At 43.1% G+C, this 17,891-nt stretch overlaps 1 protein-coding gene across 2 annotated transcripts in view; it reads left to right on the forward strand.

Moving 5' to 3' along the window:
* The window catches only part of CNTNAP2 (contactin associated protein 2), a 2,096,032-nt gene that overhangs the window by 1,891,842 nt on the left and 186,299 nt on the right, over positions 1–17,891 (forward strand). For both annotated transcript variants that reach the window (XM_061198858.1, XM_061198859.1), the window contains exon 19: positions 16,396–16,632. In XM_061198858.1, coding sequence (XP_061054841.1) covers positions 16,396–16,632 — 237 coding nt within the window. The remainder of the gene's footprint in view (positions 1–16,395; positions 16,633–17,891) is intronic.

Genomic DNA, 17,891 nt, shown 5'->3' on the forward strand with positions numbered 1-17,891 from the left:
TCTAGGAGTGCTGAACTGGAAATGTGAGCTTTCAAGTTGCTCTTTGCTCAGGCATGTCCAAAGGTTATTCCCAGAAATTTTAACTTAATGGTTTGAGATAGAACGTAGGCATCTGTGTGCTTTAAAAGCTTCCAGAATGATTCTAATGCACATACAGAAACCACCTCTCCAGAGGCTGGAGAAAACAACTGACACTGACAAATGCTTTGATTTTTCCCTTTTCGTCCCCAAGAGCTGTACTGTCCAGTGTAGTCGCCACTAGCTATGTGTGGCTATTGAGCATTTTAAACAGTGGTAGTTGAAATTGAGACGTACCATAAGCTCAAAACACCTAGATTTTGAAGACTTAGGATGAAAGAATATAGGTAAAATGGTCTCATTATTTCTATATAGATTACATTTTGAAATGATAATATTTTAGATATAATAAATTAAATACAATATGTTATTATCAGTAACTCACTATTTGTTTAATGTGGCTACAAGAGATTTAAAACTCCAGGCGTGGTTCACACTACATTTCTACTGGACAGCACTGATGTGTGGAGCATTTCTGAGACTCCTCTTAGATGGGAACCATAGCCCTCTGTCTGCAAAACCTTCACATACACTTATCATGCTACCACCCTCCAGAGTAATTTTTTTAAGAAAAATGCTAAGTTGCTTTTTCAGATCTTTCTTCCAGGTCAGGGACAAGTAGAAAGCCTTGAAAGACAACACAACATAGTAGTTAATACTAAGAACTTGCTAGATGTGTAACCGTTAGCAAGTTATTCACCTTCTCTGAGGTCCATCCCCTCATCAGTTAAATCTGAATGATAACCTGTATCTCAAGGTATGGTAAAGCTAAATAACATAGTTTCTAACTCCCCATAAGTGGTAGATCCTGTCATTGGCTCTGAGCTTTAGAGAAAGTGGGGAAGCACCTTGGATTCAGGTGATGTGATTTGGTGTCGGCAGTGATACCCCAGTTCCCAGCATCAGTGGAGGTGCAGAAATCCATCATCTCCCTAACTACTTCTGAGTTTGATTTATGTTATATTTCTGTCATTTGATTGGAAATAAACTCTCAGAATGTCAGATTACATGCAACTATAAGTATATAATAATTAAAAAGCAAAATGTCTTTTGGAAAGAGTATTCTTGATGATCAGAACTGTGGTTGTCACGTGCCTTCACTAACTATCATCACTAAAAAAGAAAGCCGTGTGGATCTTGGCCAAGAAGGCAAGAATGTGTCCAGAAGTCTTAAAACATCTAGTGCTCCAATTAAACTTTTGATTTGTGAGGGTTCGCTTTACCCTGCTGTTTATGTTTGACCTTAAGTCTTTCCATCTTTTGAGCTCATAACCATTAACTAAAAATGCTCACCAGCCTCAAATCTTAAACTGAATTTTTACACCATTGTGTCCCATTTCTTCCAATTGCCAAGTGCTAAAACTTTTTTTTACCTTTATGACTGAATACATTGCACCAGTTTGTCTTCAAAAGTTTCCTTTTTTTCATAGACATGGGAAAACTCATATAGTTGGTTTCCCTCATTCTCAGGAGACAAACCAGTTAAGCGAAAGCTGGTTTTGTATGCAACTAGGCTTCCTACCCTCCTCCTCCAGTGGGTCAGCTCCTATTAGAATGAAATCAGGGTTGGGCAGCAGCATGCATTTTAAATCGCCATCCATGGCCACCATTATTTCTAAACCCAAAGACACCATTAGAACCAGAATATATTTGCAGACATTTCTTTACAATTGGGTCTATTGAAAAATGTGAAATTAGAAACAAGTAATTATTTTAAACCTTCCCCAACCTATGGAACAAGAAAATGGCAATAGGCAGGGAAGCATCCTAGTTAAAAAAAAAAAAAAAAATTGATGCATGTGGTTGTTGAGCGACATTTCTGGAGGAGAATGTCACCAGCAGAAAAGGCAAACGTGTTAATTGGGAACAAGACAATCTCACTTCCCGAGCCAGGGTCCTCTGCATTAGACATGAGATCAAAGCCTTAAAATACCAGAAACCTGTGCCTTCAGACTGTGTTTCTTGGAACGATTGGCCTGGGTGCTGAAAATAGCACAGAGCCTTTTGGAGAATCCTTAACTCTGAGCGTTCACAGAAATTCACATGCAGTGCAGTCCGTCCCGGCCTTGGTCTCTCTCCTGCTTCCAGGAGGTGCCTTTGCAGTTCCCTTTGTGTCAAAGGACAGGGCAGTGAGCAAACCACCGGGCAGATTTGGGTGGGGCATGTCACTAAGCACCCACAGGCGCTTCCCGGAAACCATTCCCAGTGTTCTGGAAAGTGTGTGTGTGTGTGTGTGTGTGTGTGTACACTCATACATAATTTCTGGGGAAAATATACGCACACATAGTTACATACAAACTTTCTGAAAACACACACACACACACTCATTTCCTGGAAACCATTTTAAGGTTGATTTTCTATAAATGTAGAGAGAACTATAGATCCGTATAGAAAACCTTTTGCAAGTTTTTTTTTTTTTTTTTTAAACTCTCTAGGAGTTAAGCCAGCATTTTACTTATTTATTTATTTTTGGCTGTGTTGGGTCTTCGTTTCTGTGCGAGGGCTTTCTCTAGTTGCGGCAAGCGGGGCCACTCTTCATCGCGGTGCGCGGGCCTCTCACCGTCGCGGCCTCTCCCGTTGCGGAGCACAGGCTCCAGACGCGCAGGCTCAGTAGTTGTGGCTCACGGGCCCAGTTGCTCCGCGGCCTGTGGGATCTTCCCAGACCAGGGCTCGAACCCGTGTCCCCTGCATTGGCAGGCAGATTCTCAACCACTGCGCCACCAGGGAAGCCCCTGCAAGTATTTTTAATTTATTTCATATAAGAATAAACTTATTTCACACAGCCATGAATAAATTTATTCTTTTTCCACAGATGTGGAGCAAAAAGAGGGGCATGCTTGAAGAATAGAGGGAAGAAATATTAAAGTAAAATTTTAGTTGTCAGTTTTGTAATTGAAGCCGTCTCCTCACTTGAAAATGTTGTTCTCATTGAAGTAGAAGGAAAAGATGAGCTGGCAAATGCCCCAAATGTTAATTTCCCCACACAAATTACAAGCGTATACAAGATTTCAGGAGGGCTCCTGCCGTGATGGGGCATCCATCATTCAAGGCCATGTATAACAATTCAATGAGAGAGTGGCCCAAATTCATTCTTTTTCTTCTGTTTCCTTTCTCCTCTTCTTATTTCTACTTCTTTCTCTTTTTTTTTTTTTCCTTCTTCCACCAAAAGGCAGACAAAATATACAGCTTTTTAATGACAACCTCATTTTCTGGAACTCTGGATAATTCATAATCCTGAACTTATCTTTTCAAAAAAATGTACTGATTGCCAATTATTTCTTGGCTTCTTTGAGGTGAATCTTTTTTATCCCATATTTTATCTTCTACCCTCAAAAATTATAGATGGTGATAGAAATACATTGCTAACATGTCTAAGATTTTCTTTGCAGGGAGATGGTGGGGGTTATACTCTGAAAAAAATCTGAATGTGGCCAAACTGGTCCATGAAACCATTAATCCATTCATTAATTAGACAAGTGTATATTAAATACCTAATATGTGCCAGGTGTTGTGTTGGACTCTGGAGATACAAAATCAACTAAAATGCGGTGTTTGCCCTCAAGGAACCTTTGGTCATCAGTATACACATTTGTCAATTACCAGTTGTAGTTTAGTGTGAGAAAGCCTTTGAAATTACTGCATTTTGAATCTGTTTCACAGGAGAATGAATGTTTAAGTCTAGTTGTCACAGAAACAAGTGGTAAGCCATGCAAAACAAAGCCAGGGAGGTCATTTGCAAACCAGAAAGGCAGACTCAGCATAAAGACAGCTCCTGGCCTGGGGAGGAGCCCAGTGGCCTTTGCGCTGTCCACTTCTGGATTCTGTGTGGCATCATTAACAGTTTTCAATAAGCGTCTTTTTTTTTCAAAAGGCATAGTGTGGCCTACCTACTCAACATCCACCAATACTGTGAGGTCTCAGATAACTCTACTGGAATATAACCTAGCTCTTGAGTTGCATGAAGTAGATTGCCACTAGCTTCTAATACTTCATACATTCATGCCTCATTCAAGACAGCAACCCTAGATGAGTGTCTTTAAATCACTCTGTTTATGTAACCATCAACATTGTCCACAGGAGGCCACTTCCCATCTGATGAGTGAGACTCCAGCTGTGATAGTTGACCCACATTAAAGCTGCCTGTACAGTGTGGCATGTTCTCTAAAGATGGCAGATAGTTTGAGGATGGTTTCTGTTGGTTGAAGGACAGTTCAGCGCTGGGTAAAACATTTCAACAGATCTCAAGGCTTATTAGCATACCAAATAAAGTAGCCACATAGACAAAATGGCTGAGATAAGGAGGAATAATAAGCAAAGTCATTCCTTTTACCTTCGTTGGTCAAGAAAAATAACTTGTTTCAAAAGATATACCCTGCTTTAATTATAAAAGAAATCATCAAATGGGAATGGCTTTGGATTTCAAGAAATATATATGTGAATGTCTCAAATCTTACAGTCAACCACGACCTTCGGGTGTGGCTTTTTGAAATCAAAATAGAAATCATTTTAATATTAACAAAAGATTATCATAAGTATTAGGACATTTGTGGATTTTCTGGTCGTTCTTTTCTATTAAGGTTTTAGCTGGTAAAGAAAACAGAATTTTATCAACTTAAAGAGTCAATTGGGGCTTCCCTGGTGGCGCAGTGGTTGAGAGTCTGCCTGCCAATGCAGGGGACATGGGTTCGAGCCCTGGTCTGGGAAGATCCCACATGCCGCGGAGCAACTGGGCCCGTGAGCCACAATTACTGAGCCTGCGCGCCTGGAACCTGTACTCCGCAACAAGAGAGGCCGCGATAGTGAGAGGCCCGCGCATCGCGATGAAGAGTGGCCCCCGCTTGCTGCAACTAGAGAAAGCCCTCGCACAGAAACGAAGACCCAACACAGCCATAAATAATAAAATAAATAAATAAATAAATAGCATTCCCTTTAAAAAAAAAAAAAAAAAAAAAGAATCTGAAAAAGAGTATATATATGTATAACTGAATCACTTTGCTGTACACTTGAAACTAACACAACATTGTAACTCAACTATACTTAATAAAAAAAATTAAAAAAAAAAAAAGAGTCAATTGTATTTTTATGTTTGTGGGGTAATAAACAATCAGTGGTTACCTGATTGTTTCCTTTTAAAATTCCCAAACAAGGGACTTCCCTGGCGGTCCAGTGGTTATGACTTCCCCTTCCAGTGCAGGGGGTGCAGGTTCGATCCCTGGTCGGGGAGCTAAGATCCCACATGCCTCGCTGCCAAAAAACCAAAACATAAAACAGAAGCAACATTGTCACAAATTCAATAAAGACTTAAATAAATAAATAAATAAAATTCCTAAACAAGAAACTGGTAAACAAATCCCTCTGTGGACGATGTTGGGCAAATTACTCCCCAATATCTGTTACCTTATCTGTAAAATTAGGATGATAGCATCTATCTCAAAAATGCTGTTAAATTAAATTAAATTAAATTAAATAATACATAAAAATTGCCCTTTGTGTCTGACACATAGCAGGAGTTCAATAGAAGCTCATTTCCTTATGGCATGTAAACGTGTATCTGGCTCCAATTCAAAAGTGTACTCACTGAATCAACAAACTTTCAATGAGTGCCTCCTTTCACTAGATTTTGCGGCTACAGCAGTGAATTAAAAACAGTGCTCGTCTTCAAGGACCCTATGGTCAAAAATTCTATTTGGCTCTTCAGATCATCTGAGCAAGCAAGAAAATATGGTATGTGTAGTGTTAAGTATAGAGCAAAGACGAAGCAACTTGCTACTTATCAACAGAATGAATAGAATCAGTAGAATGTTCCTTGTATCTGGCACAGGCACAAATTATGCAAGTAAATAAATTTACAAAGAAACAAATAATTCCTAAAAGCCGTAGCTTCATAGCAAACGATGAAGTTAGCAGAGCAGAGGTAAAATGAGGCAGAGACATTTGATTGGGGACAACTTTGCCTGTTAAGGCTATTCAACCAATTAACCAATCTGTCAAAATATGTTCCCACTTACTAAGTCAATAAAAGGGAGAAAAAACAGTAGAAATTAAGAACATCTGTTAAGCTGTAAGTCATTTAATTCTTTTGGATACATTATTCTGAATGCCTCTCGTAACACTTTCATTAATAAACTTCTCTTTTAATTAATGATTATGTCTAAGTTGATGGAAGAGCATTTCTCTCAAGAAGCCCACTTTACAAAGGGAATGAGACTGAAAAAATTGTCAGCTAAGGAAGGTCAGTGCAGATCAACTAGTTAAAGAATATACTATTGCTATAAAAAAAAAAAATTCAAATTCTATTCAACTCAATTCAAAAAATATTTATTGTGTATTTGCTAGATGCCAGGGGCTGGCTGAGGTTACCAGGCAGAGTTCTTACCCTAAAAGGCTCACACTCTAGTGAGGATCCAGATGTGTAACTAAGGCATTCAGCTCCCAGCTTCCTCACCCCTTCCGTGCCTTCCCTTTCTCTCCCCTCTCCTCCTTCCCAGGATGAAAGAGGTGAGGTAGGCCCCCTACGTTGCCTGGTTATTTGCAAAAATCTTTCTACATAGAAATATATATATATATATATATATATGCATACATGTATATATAGCCTCAAGATGGTTTTCTAAAACTATTTGTGTGTATATAAGTATCTGTGTCTGTATATACATTTTTCCCAGAAATGGGACGATATTGTGTTACTGTTGGTTTCTTGACTTAGCTTGCTCTCCTATGGTTTCAGGAATTAGTCTTTGTGTGTGTGTGTGTGTGTGTGTGTCTGCATATACATATATATTATGTGTATGTGTGTGTTCATCACACAGAAATGTGGTGAAATGTTAAAAGTTAGGGAGTCTGGATATGTAGGATGTGGAGGTTCTTTGTACTAATTTTGCAACTTTTTTCTACATTTGAAATTATTTCAAAGTATAGTGTTCTTCTAAAAGATTTGACAACAAGTGATTCCAGACCCTTTGCAGCCTCCCTTCTGCCTTCTTTCCTACTGGCACCTTCTGCCAGCTGCCAGCCCACACTCGACACTGAATTAGACCCAACACCTAGAGCAATAGAGCTCGAGGGGTCCATGGATTAAATGGATTACATTGGAGTCATCCCAGGAAATGTTGAAATATACCTGAAATATACCAACAGGCAGGCCTTTCCCCAGACCAATTAAGTCAGAATCTCTGAGAGTTTGCCGCAGACATATTTTTCTAAAGTACAGCGAGGCTGCGACGCGCTGACAGAAGTTCCTGAACCCCGTGCCGCTCCGCTCGTCTGTGCTTTGTCCACGCTTTCGTCCTCCCCAGGAGCACCCTTTTCGCCTTGCGAGTCTCGCAGATACGTGGTTGTTTGTCGGTACCCAACTCAGAGTCCCCTTCCTAGCGTGTCATCCAGACCTTCCCTCACCCACCCCTGAGAGAGCCCGTCTCTCCCCTGCTGTTTCCGCCCTCACACACTCTGTGATTCTAAATCTCAAGCTCTGCTCTCCTGATGGTCTCCCAACCAACTGCACGACTCCTTCCCGGAAAAGTCTCGGTATGTTTGCTCTTGTTATCAGCATGGGCCTAGCCTAGAGTAAGAGTCCAAGAAATGTTTACCAGTTCAATGCGAGCAAGGTTACCTGCGTTGGACTGAAGTTATAACACAGAGCTGGGAGGGCACTTAGAAGAGCTCTGTACACTGCATGGGGCTCTTAGCAAGGAGCTGGTGCTTACCCTGACAGGAATAGTGAGTAAGGAATAGAATGGAAGGGATGAGAAGGAAGTGGAGGTGTGAAAGCCAGTAACCCAATCAGGCAAGACCACAAGCAGAGCACAGGAGATGCAGCTAGGAAGCAGCAGGTCCAGATAGTGAGGGTAAGGAAGGTCATTCTGGGGCTTGAGTCATCATCCAACACAGAGCCTAACGACACTGAGCCACCTCAATGGATCATTTTGAGTGAGTAAGGAGTGAATTAATTTTTATTATTTTTTCCTCAAATTTGGGGGGTTGGGGTCATGAAATTTTATTTAAACTATTAACCCTCTCCCCAGAAAAGTGCATACACACTTACTTACTTTCACCTGAAGTTTCAGAAGATTTACAGATTTTCTGAAATGTCTCTAGTGGCTCCCCCTCCAAATGATATCCCAAATGTTAAGAAAAGGGATGAAATTTAAGTTCAGGAGTGACATGCTCTCCGCTCCCTCCAATCCTTTCACCAAACTGCAGCCAGAATGATCTTTTACAATGGCAAATCAGATTATATCACCTCTACTTAAACCCCTTCACGGCTTCCCATTACTTTCTACACAAAAAAAATCCTCAACGTGCCACTCCCTTGGTCACCAGCCTCTTCCTGCCACTTGCCCCCGAATTTTAGCCATCCTGACTTTGATTGCATTGGTCCTTAATATTCCCGCCTTCCTCAGGGCCTTTGCACATGCTCTTTTCTCTTCCTAGAATGCTTTCCCTACCCCCAAATCCCAGTTACATCTCATTCTCCCTCAGTAATTAACTTAAATATCATTTACTCCCTGTTAAATATCTAATAGCTTCATGGCTTAAATAAAGCACTTAATAAATATTTGAAAGAAAATATGGGAAAGCCTGGGTGCTAACCAGGTCGATATGGGTTCAGTCTTTAAGATGAGAATGATTTAAAGTCCACAGCAATTCAATGACTTGCCTGACCAGGGTCCTAGAGCTACTTGGTGGCAACATCAGGACTAAACCCCACACCTCTTGATTCCTGCCCTCCGCTGGTACCACCTTAATCCCTTATAGATGTCTCAGCTGAAGTTTGCTGCAGTGGCATCCTCATCTCCCTTGCTCTCCCAAAAACATTCTAACCTGTTAACTGCCATATATGCCAGTAATGCTTATTAACAGTTTCAGGAGCATGACCCTGGAAATTCTGGATACAGACTGTCTTCCTGTTTAAGACCCTAGTAAATTTGTTCAGTGCTGTTGGCTCTTAAACTCCAAGTGAGGAGGCCCCCTGGCTCCTACATAGTCAACTCATAGAACATATAGTTTATTGATGTGTTTCCAGTAATAAACTTCACACCTGTGTCTCATGGGTAGCACATACCATTCAGGCTAAATGTGTGAGATTTTTCTTTGGTATTTTTCTCCTTTGTATAGATTCAGACACTTGAAATTTATTACACACAAACTGACCTGGCAGTGCCCTGACCTTTAGAAAGAATGGTGGGAAATGGCTACAATGTATTCACCTGGGGAAACAGAATAAGTAGAGGTGAACATTAACCCATCTTCGTCCAATGTTGTTGGCCCAAAATGATTATAGTAAATTAAAGAAAACATCAAACAAACAGAATTTAAAAAGTCAGGAGGGAAATTCAGAGTGGTACACTTGGAGAGAAAAAGCAGATTTTGCCGATACAAGGCCAGGAGAGAAACTGGCTGTATTTCAGGATAGCGGAGCCTTGGGAGTAGAATAGGAAATAAGTTTAAACATAACTGAGCCTTGCAGATTGCCCTGGAAGGAACCGGGCCTGATTCAAAATCGGGAAACATGCAGAAGGGTGACGTCCAAGGTCTCTAGGAGCAGAGCTCCATAAAATTCACTTAACTTTTTTTACTCGATGATAATTAAAAAACAGTTAATGAGAGTGATCATTCTGATCAGTGGAATTCAGCCATGAAAGAGTTTAATGACCCTGAGTCTGGGGCTGCGGTGTCTGTTCTGCAGAAATTTCTCCTAAATTTTATAGAGGCTGAACAGAGCTTTCAGGATCCGGGGTAACTGGGACAAAGTAGAAGAGAGCTTTGGAAGGCAGGAAGGAGGAAGCAAATATTAAAGTTTGGTTACAGCAGGAGCTAAAGAGAAGGAAGCCTGCTGTTATGGGCTGAATGTTTGCATTCCCCCCCCAACCAAATTCATATGTTGAAGCCCTAAGCCCCAGTGCTGTGGTTTTGGAGGTGGAGACTTTGGTGGTACAGTCAGCATTCATGCCTGTAGGTTCCACAGTCATAGATTCAACCAAACATGGATCAAAAATATTAGGGGAAAAAAAAAAACACTCCAGAAATTTCCAAAAAGCAAAACTTGAATTTGCCATGCACCAGCAACTATTTACATAGTGTTTATATTATACTAGGCATTATAAGTAATCTAGAGATGATTTAAAGTTTTCAGGAATATGTATGTAGGTTATATGCAAATACAATGCCATTTTATATAAGGGACTTGAACATCCAAGGATTTTGGTATCTGAGGGGGGTCCTGGAAGCAATCCCCCATGGATACCGAGGGATGACTAGGCTTAGATGAGGTCATGAGGGTGGGGCCCTTATAATGGGATTAGTGCCCTCAGAAGTAGAGACCAGAGAGCTAGCTCTCTCTCTCTCTGCCATGTGCACACATGGCAAGAAGATGTGTCCACAAGCCAGGAAGAGACCTCTCACCAGGAACTGAACCAGCCAGCGCCTCGATCTTGGATTTACAGCCTCCAGAGCTGTGAGGATAGATTTCTGTTGTTTACAACACCCAGTTATGGTAATATGTTATAACAGCCTGAGCAGCCTAACACACCTGCCAAGATGGGGGCTCAGTAAAGGTGGTTTGCTTGAATGACTGGGTCAGTGACAGTGGGTGAAGGCAGTTCACACAGGCTTATAGACCAACTGTGAACATCTCTTCCCAACTCCATCATCTCTTAGTGATGCCACATTGGCTGCTTGAAATCAGCCAAGGTGGGAGTGTTTACACCATGGGAATAGGCGGACACCACAAATCAGGGTTTCCCCCCAGGAGAGCCAGCTGTGTAACGTTTACCAGCACACTCCTGGATAAGTTAGATGAAAGCCTTGTGGGAACATGGTTCCCTGGGGTTCTCACATTCACAATACACTTTAACATTTGTTGTTGCTGTTGTTTCTGCTTTAATTACTAATACACAGTGGCACTCTTCAATTATCTTTTATTACCCATCCAGAGTGATTCAGCATTTGTAGACTCTCCTGGCAAACCAACCATCATTTAAAGCATTGTTTCTATGGGAAAATAGTTCCAAGTTGCAAGTTACTGACTTTAAAATAAACTTTTGGAAAAGAACCCATCTGTGAGTTGGGGGCTTTCAATTCTGGGTCCTCAGGGGGAAGTTAGACAACAGAAAGAATCATGTCTATTTAAAAAATATAGGTTGCAAAACATATCCTAAGTGAAAAGACAAAAGGAATAGAATTATAGAACTTGGAGGAGAAAAAGATGAGGAGCAATTTAATTACAGGGGTGGGTGCCAGCTGTTTGTTTTTCCACTGTGAGCATCAGGGGTTTGGGTAGACAAAGGGGAGAATACCTTTGTGGTATTTTTCTGGGATGTATGGTTTGTGGATTTTATTTCAAACATTTCCAAACTTACTTTCCACAATCAGGGGTAATTTACATATCCGTTTTGAAGACCAAGAAATGGTTAAGACAAGATTACTTGTCTGCTTCAAGACCCCTGTGACCTTTATGATCCTAAGTCTGGCATAATGTATTTCAAAATTTTGAGACACGTAACTCAACAAATCTCCTTCATAATATATCTTAGAATAACTAGACCCAAAATTTATCATTTTTTTATCCAAAAAAATTAATATCAAAAATTAAACTATCTCATATTAGTATAAAACCTTAAATCAAGCATTCTAAATCAACTTTTTGATCATTTAATGGGGGAAAAGATGTTATTTGGGGCTTGTGAAGTAAGCATTATTTGAATTATTCATTCAGAAGGGATGGGAATATTACTTTCCTAAATGAAATCACAGTACTCTTATTTGGCATTTCCTTAAAAAGATCTGTAACAATGAAATAACAGCTGTAATTCTGCCACTTGGAACCTTAAATGGCTCACAGCACTCCCAGGCCCCGCTTTGACAGTTGGGTTACGATGTGGTTTCAGAGCAACACTTTTAAGCGTGATATATCCCTTCCTCCAATACTGGCATGAATCCTTAAACCTTCTTAACGATGGATGACTCTGAAATACACCGAAAGTATTGCCTATGGCATATTTTTTATTTGTTTATCCAAAATCCCTAGCTTTCCAAATTTTCCTTTATGATCTGCCTTGGAATGCTCGTTGCCAGTTTATCTGAGAAAAGCGTAAGTTCTCACCCAGACAGGACCGCCCAGCAGCCCCACAGAGCACACTATCCTGCCTCAGCTCCAGCTCCCAGGACCTCAGACTCTTGTGTCCCTAAGCATCGCCTCTTACACGTGCTGATTCTCAAGACCCTCTGAGTCAGACCCTCTGAGCTAAAATCTGGGGCTGGGCCTGAGCACCAGCATTTTAACAGACTCCCAGGCCTGTTGAGAAGTGCTGTCAGGGACTCAGTTCTGCCGTCTCTCTGGGAGCAGAATACCTGGGGAGAGCCTGGCCCGAGGGAGCTTAGGGTCTCACCGGCGAGGCGCTGCATCTGTGGCTCAGGTGCCTGTGGTCTCCTTGGCTTTACCTGCTTCCTCAGCCTCTGCTGCTCAGAACCCCCACCCCCCCCCCCCCAGGCCCAGGTGCTGCGCTCCTCAGTCTTGAGTTTCAAGGGCCCGATACGTTTTTTCTCTCCCTGTGCATCAGCCCTGTCTGCTCGCCTCTGGCTTGTTCAAACCCTCCAGCCTTGATCTCTAGCCTTCCTCCCTCCCTCTCTCCAGGCCCCAGGTCTACCTCTTCTCTCCTGCTTGGCCCAAACCTGTTCCCAGATGCTGACCCCTGCATCCTCTGGTAGAACCTCTGTGCTGGCAAAACACACCCCTTGGTGTCTTTGCTCCGGGCGGCCTGCCTGCCTGCTCTCCCCGAATGCTCCCCGCCCCACCAGCTGCTAGACGCTGTCACATCAGCCAGTCCTAGGAATGTCCGTCTGTCCCACTAGGATCTGAACTACTGAGGGTAAGGATCACCTCTGTCTCCTTCACTGTTTTCCCAGCAGTAGTGGGAGCCTAGTGAATCTTGTGTGAACAACTGATACTGTTAAAAAAAAAAAAAAAAAAAAGGAGCGTGTGAATTTCACCGGAGGGCATGATGCTCACATTGCAGACTCTGTGGCCCCTAAGTTTGTTTGCACGCTGCGTCCTCAGCTAGAAAGCAGCTTGTCTTCATCTTCACCTTTACATAGCGACCCGCCTCTGGTTCTTTGAGTCCCGACTTCAATGTCTTTTCACTGGGGAAGTCTCCCTGGAGCCCTGGAGACAGGGCTGGTACCCCTGTTGTTCCAAGTGCCCCCTATATAAACCTGATCCTGTACTGAGCACACTGCCTTCTGATGACGTCTGTTAGCCTAAATTCTCCTCTAGATCAAGAGCACCTTGAGAACAAGGATTGTGACCTCAGCACCCGGCATAGTGCCTGGCATGCAGCTGGTGGTCAATTCCACTCTCTTTGCTGAGAGAGTGGAAAAGTCAGCTCAGGATCCTCCGGGCAGTAAGAGGGGGGTTCTTCTCACATAACCTACCAAGTAAACCACCATAACTCTCACCACACTGTGTTCAAAGTGTCGATGTGTCTCCTCTACACCGACCGCTGGACGTGAAGCTCGATCTGGCCTCTGTACCCCGACACCAAATTAAATCTCAGAGACAGAGTTTTGGGTGAAGTAGAAAAGAATAGCTTTGTTGCTTTGCCAGGCAAAGGGGGCCAGAGCGGGCTAATGCCCTCAAAACAGTGTGTCCCAACCCAGGGGGGTTTGTGAGGAGTTTCACAGTCGAGGGGCGGGGTTGCTGATAAGGATGAGGGGGCATGCAGGGCCCGCATTCCTTCAGTCCAGAGATCATCTGGTGTCAGGTGATGATGGGCGAGCTGTGACCTTCTCTGGAATGAAGAGGGCATCATCAGTAGTTAACATCTTCCATTTGGTGGGGGCCTTGGTTCTGCAGAAGGGCGCAAAGGTACTGTTCTGTGTATCCCTTGAGGGGAGCCAGGACCCTGCCCCAAGGCTGCACTGTTGTTTCTTGACTGTTCCTCCCTGGTCTCTGCATCCCCTCCCTTCCCTGATCAGCAGTTGTTTGAACCTGCACTTTGGAACCCAAGGAAGGGGACACGGAAAGGCTTTTGTGCCCAGGAGCCCCACAGGGTCCTGCTTAGTTTCAGACAGAAGACTCTTCAAGGCGTTGATGCATTTGCTGCATCTTTACATCCTGATGAGTCTGCAGTGACTAGCATGGATTAAGTATCTGTTTAATCCTGTGTTTCCCGGCGAAGACACTCTAGGCATTTTGAGCAGGACAATTCTTAATTGTGTGAGACAGTCCCACATGTCACAAGACACTCAGCAGGCTTCACCCCCACCCACCAAATGCCAATAGTACCCTCCGTGTATGCGCACACACACACACACACACACACACACACACACACACTTGCAAAAGCCCTTGGGTGGGCGGCCAGGAGGAGAACAGTACTGCCCACAGTTGAGAGCTTGTAGTTAACTGAACTCTGCACCACAGCTCAGTGGGAAGCGGGACGTGGCAGCCTCTGCGGCAGTGCCAGGTGGGGTGTTGCACGTGTGTGATCATGTGAGCTGGGGGTCAGGGTGGCATCTGCGGCCCTCAGGAGAAAGTGGTAACCTGTCTTTGTAATATGACTAATCTTTACTGGACGCTTATCATATATTCCAGGCACCAGGCTAAGTATCATCCATGGGTTCTTTAATCCTCACGACAACCTGAGACCCCAGGTTCCAGAGAGGGAGACTGAAGCTTAGAGAGTTTCAAGCCACTGACCAAGTTAGCAGGGTTGGTTAGCCACAGGTGTCTGACTGCAGACCCGGAGTCACCCCACTGTGCTGCTGACTCTCTGTGCGAGGCTTCTTTAACAAGAACAAACTTCAAAATTCCCGGAGGAAAGAATCCTCGTAAAATTGGTCCTCTCCTGTTCATTATAATGTAGAGCGGATGTTTCACAAAATACACTCTGTGCAATGTTAGTTTAGTGGGATGTCAAGTCTTATGAGAGTAACGGGTTCCACGCGCAAAGAAGTTAGGGAAATGCTTTCAAGGTCACGTGCAGAAGGCAATGAAACAGTAACTGTGAAGGCCAAGCAAACCTTGCTAGCGTGCCCCAGCCTTTCACAGGGAGTCAGGAGGTGATTTTAGAACATGGAGCAAACAATGGAGAAACTGTAGCAGGAGCTTGTCTGCCAGGCAATGATTAAAAACTAATTAGCATTGATTAGGCCACAAGAAAAAACTGCTGAAGGATGGGTGACCTTTCTTCTACTTTCTTAATAATAATAATAGGTACTATTTATTATGTGCTAATTACTTTAATTATCTTTTGTAATTCTCACTTATTACCTCTCTTTCACATATAAAATACTGAGGCCTAGAGAAGCTGGCTACGCGACTTCTAAGGCCGCATAACCAATTAAGGGCAGCACCAGATTTGAACCCAGTTCCCTCTATCTTCATGTCTTGTGATTTTTGAAGACTATACCCAAAGCCTCCCAGGACTTCATCAGGGTTTCACCAAGGGCTTTCCTGGGTGGACATCCAAAGCAACTCCGATCTCTCAGCAGATGCCCATGAGTTCCTTGAATTAGTGGTTCATGTGATACTGTTGCAGGAAGGGGGACCCCTTCCAGGACCCGAGAGTGGGCTCTTGTCTAACACTCGGAAATGAATTGTCCAAGGAGACACATGTGCTGACAAAGCAAGAGACTTTATTGGGAAGGGGCGCCCGGGCAGAGAGCAGCAGGGTGAGGGAACCCCGGAGAACCGCTGTGCCACATGGCTTGGTGATGGGGTTAGTTTCCAGGTTGTCTCTGGCCAATCATCTTGCTTGGCCCGTATTTGGTCTGACTCAGGGTCCTTCCTGATGGCGTGCGCATCGCTCAGCCAAGAGAGATTCCAGCGCGAAGGATTCTAAGAGGTTGGTCGTCTCCTCCCGGCTAGTTTTCCGCAGCACCTTGTTCCTTATCGGGACCTCCTGTTGTGAGACAGCTCAGGGAAGCGGGTCTGGCCGAAGCGGGTGGTGTCGGTCAACAGTTCCCTAACAATGCCACTGCCTTGATTCTCAGCATCTCTCTTCAACCGAAATTAGTTATTTGGTCTAAGTACTAAACGTGAAACTTTTTTCTGGTATGAGTTAACGTTTCTTAATTTAGCTACTACTTTTTAAGTTGACAAACTGCTATACTCTGTTACACTGCTTTTTTGTTTTTGGTAGCGTATCCGTGTTGATGAAACAACGTCCATCTGCGTAGACGTTCCCTTCCTGGAGTCGGTCCGCCCTCCAGGACCGGCCTTAGCGGCCACGACAAAGCTCACCGTCTACCCAGGTTAAATGGTTGGTGGTATTAGCATCGGACTTCTCACCTTTCCATTTTCCCTTTCCTTTTCAACAGATGTGGGTGCATTTTTTGAAGAGGGGATGTGGCTGCGGTATAACTTCCAGGCGCCCGGGTCCGGTGCTAAGGAATCGGGCGGCAGGTCGGAGAACTCCCGGGACCCGCAGAATGGGGCCCCGGACCTGGCCCGCGAGGAGATCCGCTTCAGCTTCAGCGCCACCAAGGCACCCTGCATCCTCCTCTACGTCAGCTCTTTCACCACCGACTTCCTGGCAGTGCTCGTCAAACCCACCGGTAAGGACGAGGATACCTAGCCTTCCGCCCTTCAGGGTTGTAATATCGGGGACCATCTGCCCTTCAGTGTTGTAATATCGGGGACCGTCTCCAAATATACACTAAGCCAGAAGTGTCAGTGCGACTAAAATAGGCACCCTATTTTAGAATATACAAATGGACTTATGATCTTTTGGAGAAATCTAAGCAGTTCTAAAGCATATAAACATGCCAAACATTGAGTCCATTTCCTCTCTGAAAACTTGAGTTCTATGATACTTGGAGTTTTAAGATCTCTTTTTTACAAATAAAAATATTTAGCTTTATCACGGAGCAAATGTCTCTCATTCCCCAGGGAGACTGTACAGGCTGGAGACACGGAGGCTCCCTCTCTCGTCTTGCTCTTTAACGATTGAAGCTCTGCAGCCTTTTTTTTTTAGCATCTTTATTGGAGTATAATTGCTTCACAATGGTGTGTTAGTTTCTGCTTTATAACAAAGTGAATCAGTTATACATATACATATATCCCCATATCCCCTCCCTCTTGCGTCTCCCTCCCATCCTCCCTATCCCACCGCTCTAGGTGGTCACAAAGCACCGAGCTGACCTCCCTGTGCAATGCGGCTGCTTCCCACTAGCTATCTATTTTACGTTTGGTAGTGTATATATGTCCATGCCACTCTCTCACTTCGTCCCAGCTAACCCTTCCCCCTCCCCGTATCCTCAAGTCCATTCTCTAGTAGGTCCTGCAGCCTTTTTTGACAGCTATTGCAGTGTCATAGCATCTTAAAGATCAAGATTTTCTTCTGTGGGAACTAAAAATTATTATTATTAACCCAATTCAGCTTGAGTGTTAATAAAATAGTAAATTCTTAAACTTCTCTGGGCAATGCTCTGTTGGTTTAAAAGATGGGTGGGAAAAAAATGTTAGGATTTTCCCTTTCAGAAATTATTTTTGAAGAAAGAAGCCAAAAATCAGACAAAGATTCAGCATGAAGATGTTCATCATAGTTTATAATGTTATTTATGAAAATAAGAATTGGAAAGGACCTAGAAGTTAAATTTTAGGAAAATGGTTAGTAAAAGAGGGAATCACCATTTTATGGGCTATCGTGTATCCATTAAGAATAATATTTATGAAGAGTAATTAATGACATGGAGAAAATTTTTATGTAATATTATATGAAACCAAAAAAAGGCATGATACAGCCTTGACTGTACAATATCAGTTTAGCTCTGTAAAAAAGATGGATAGGAAAAAAAAAAAGCAATAATGTGAG

Source organism: Eubalaena glacialis, chromosome 8, assembly GCF_028564815.1.
Source record: "Eubalaena glacialis isolate mEubGla1 chromosome 8, mEubGla1.1.hap2.+ XY, whole genome shotgun sequence".
NCBI lineage: Eukaryota > Metazoa > Chordata > Mammalia > Artiodactyla > Balaenidae > Eubalaena > Eubalaena glacialis.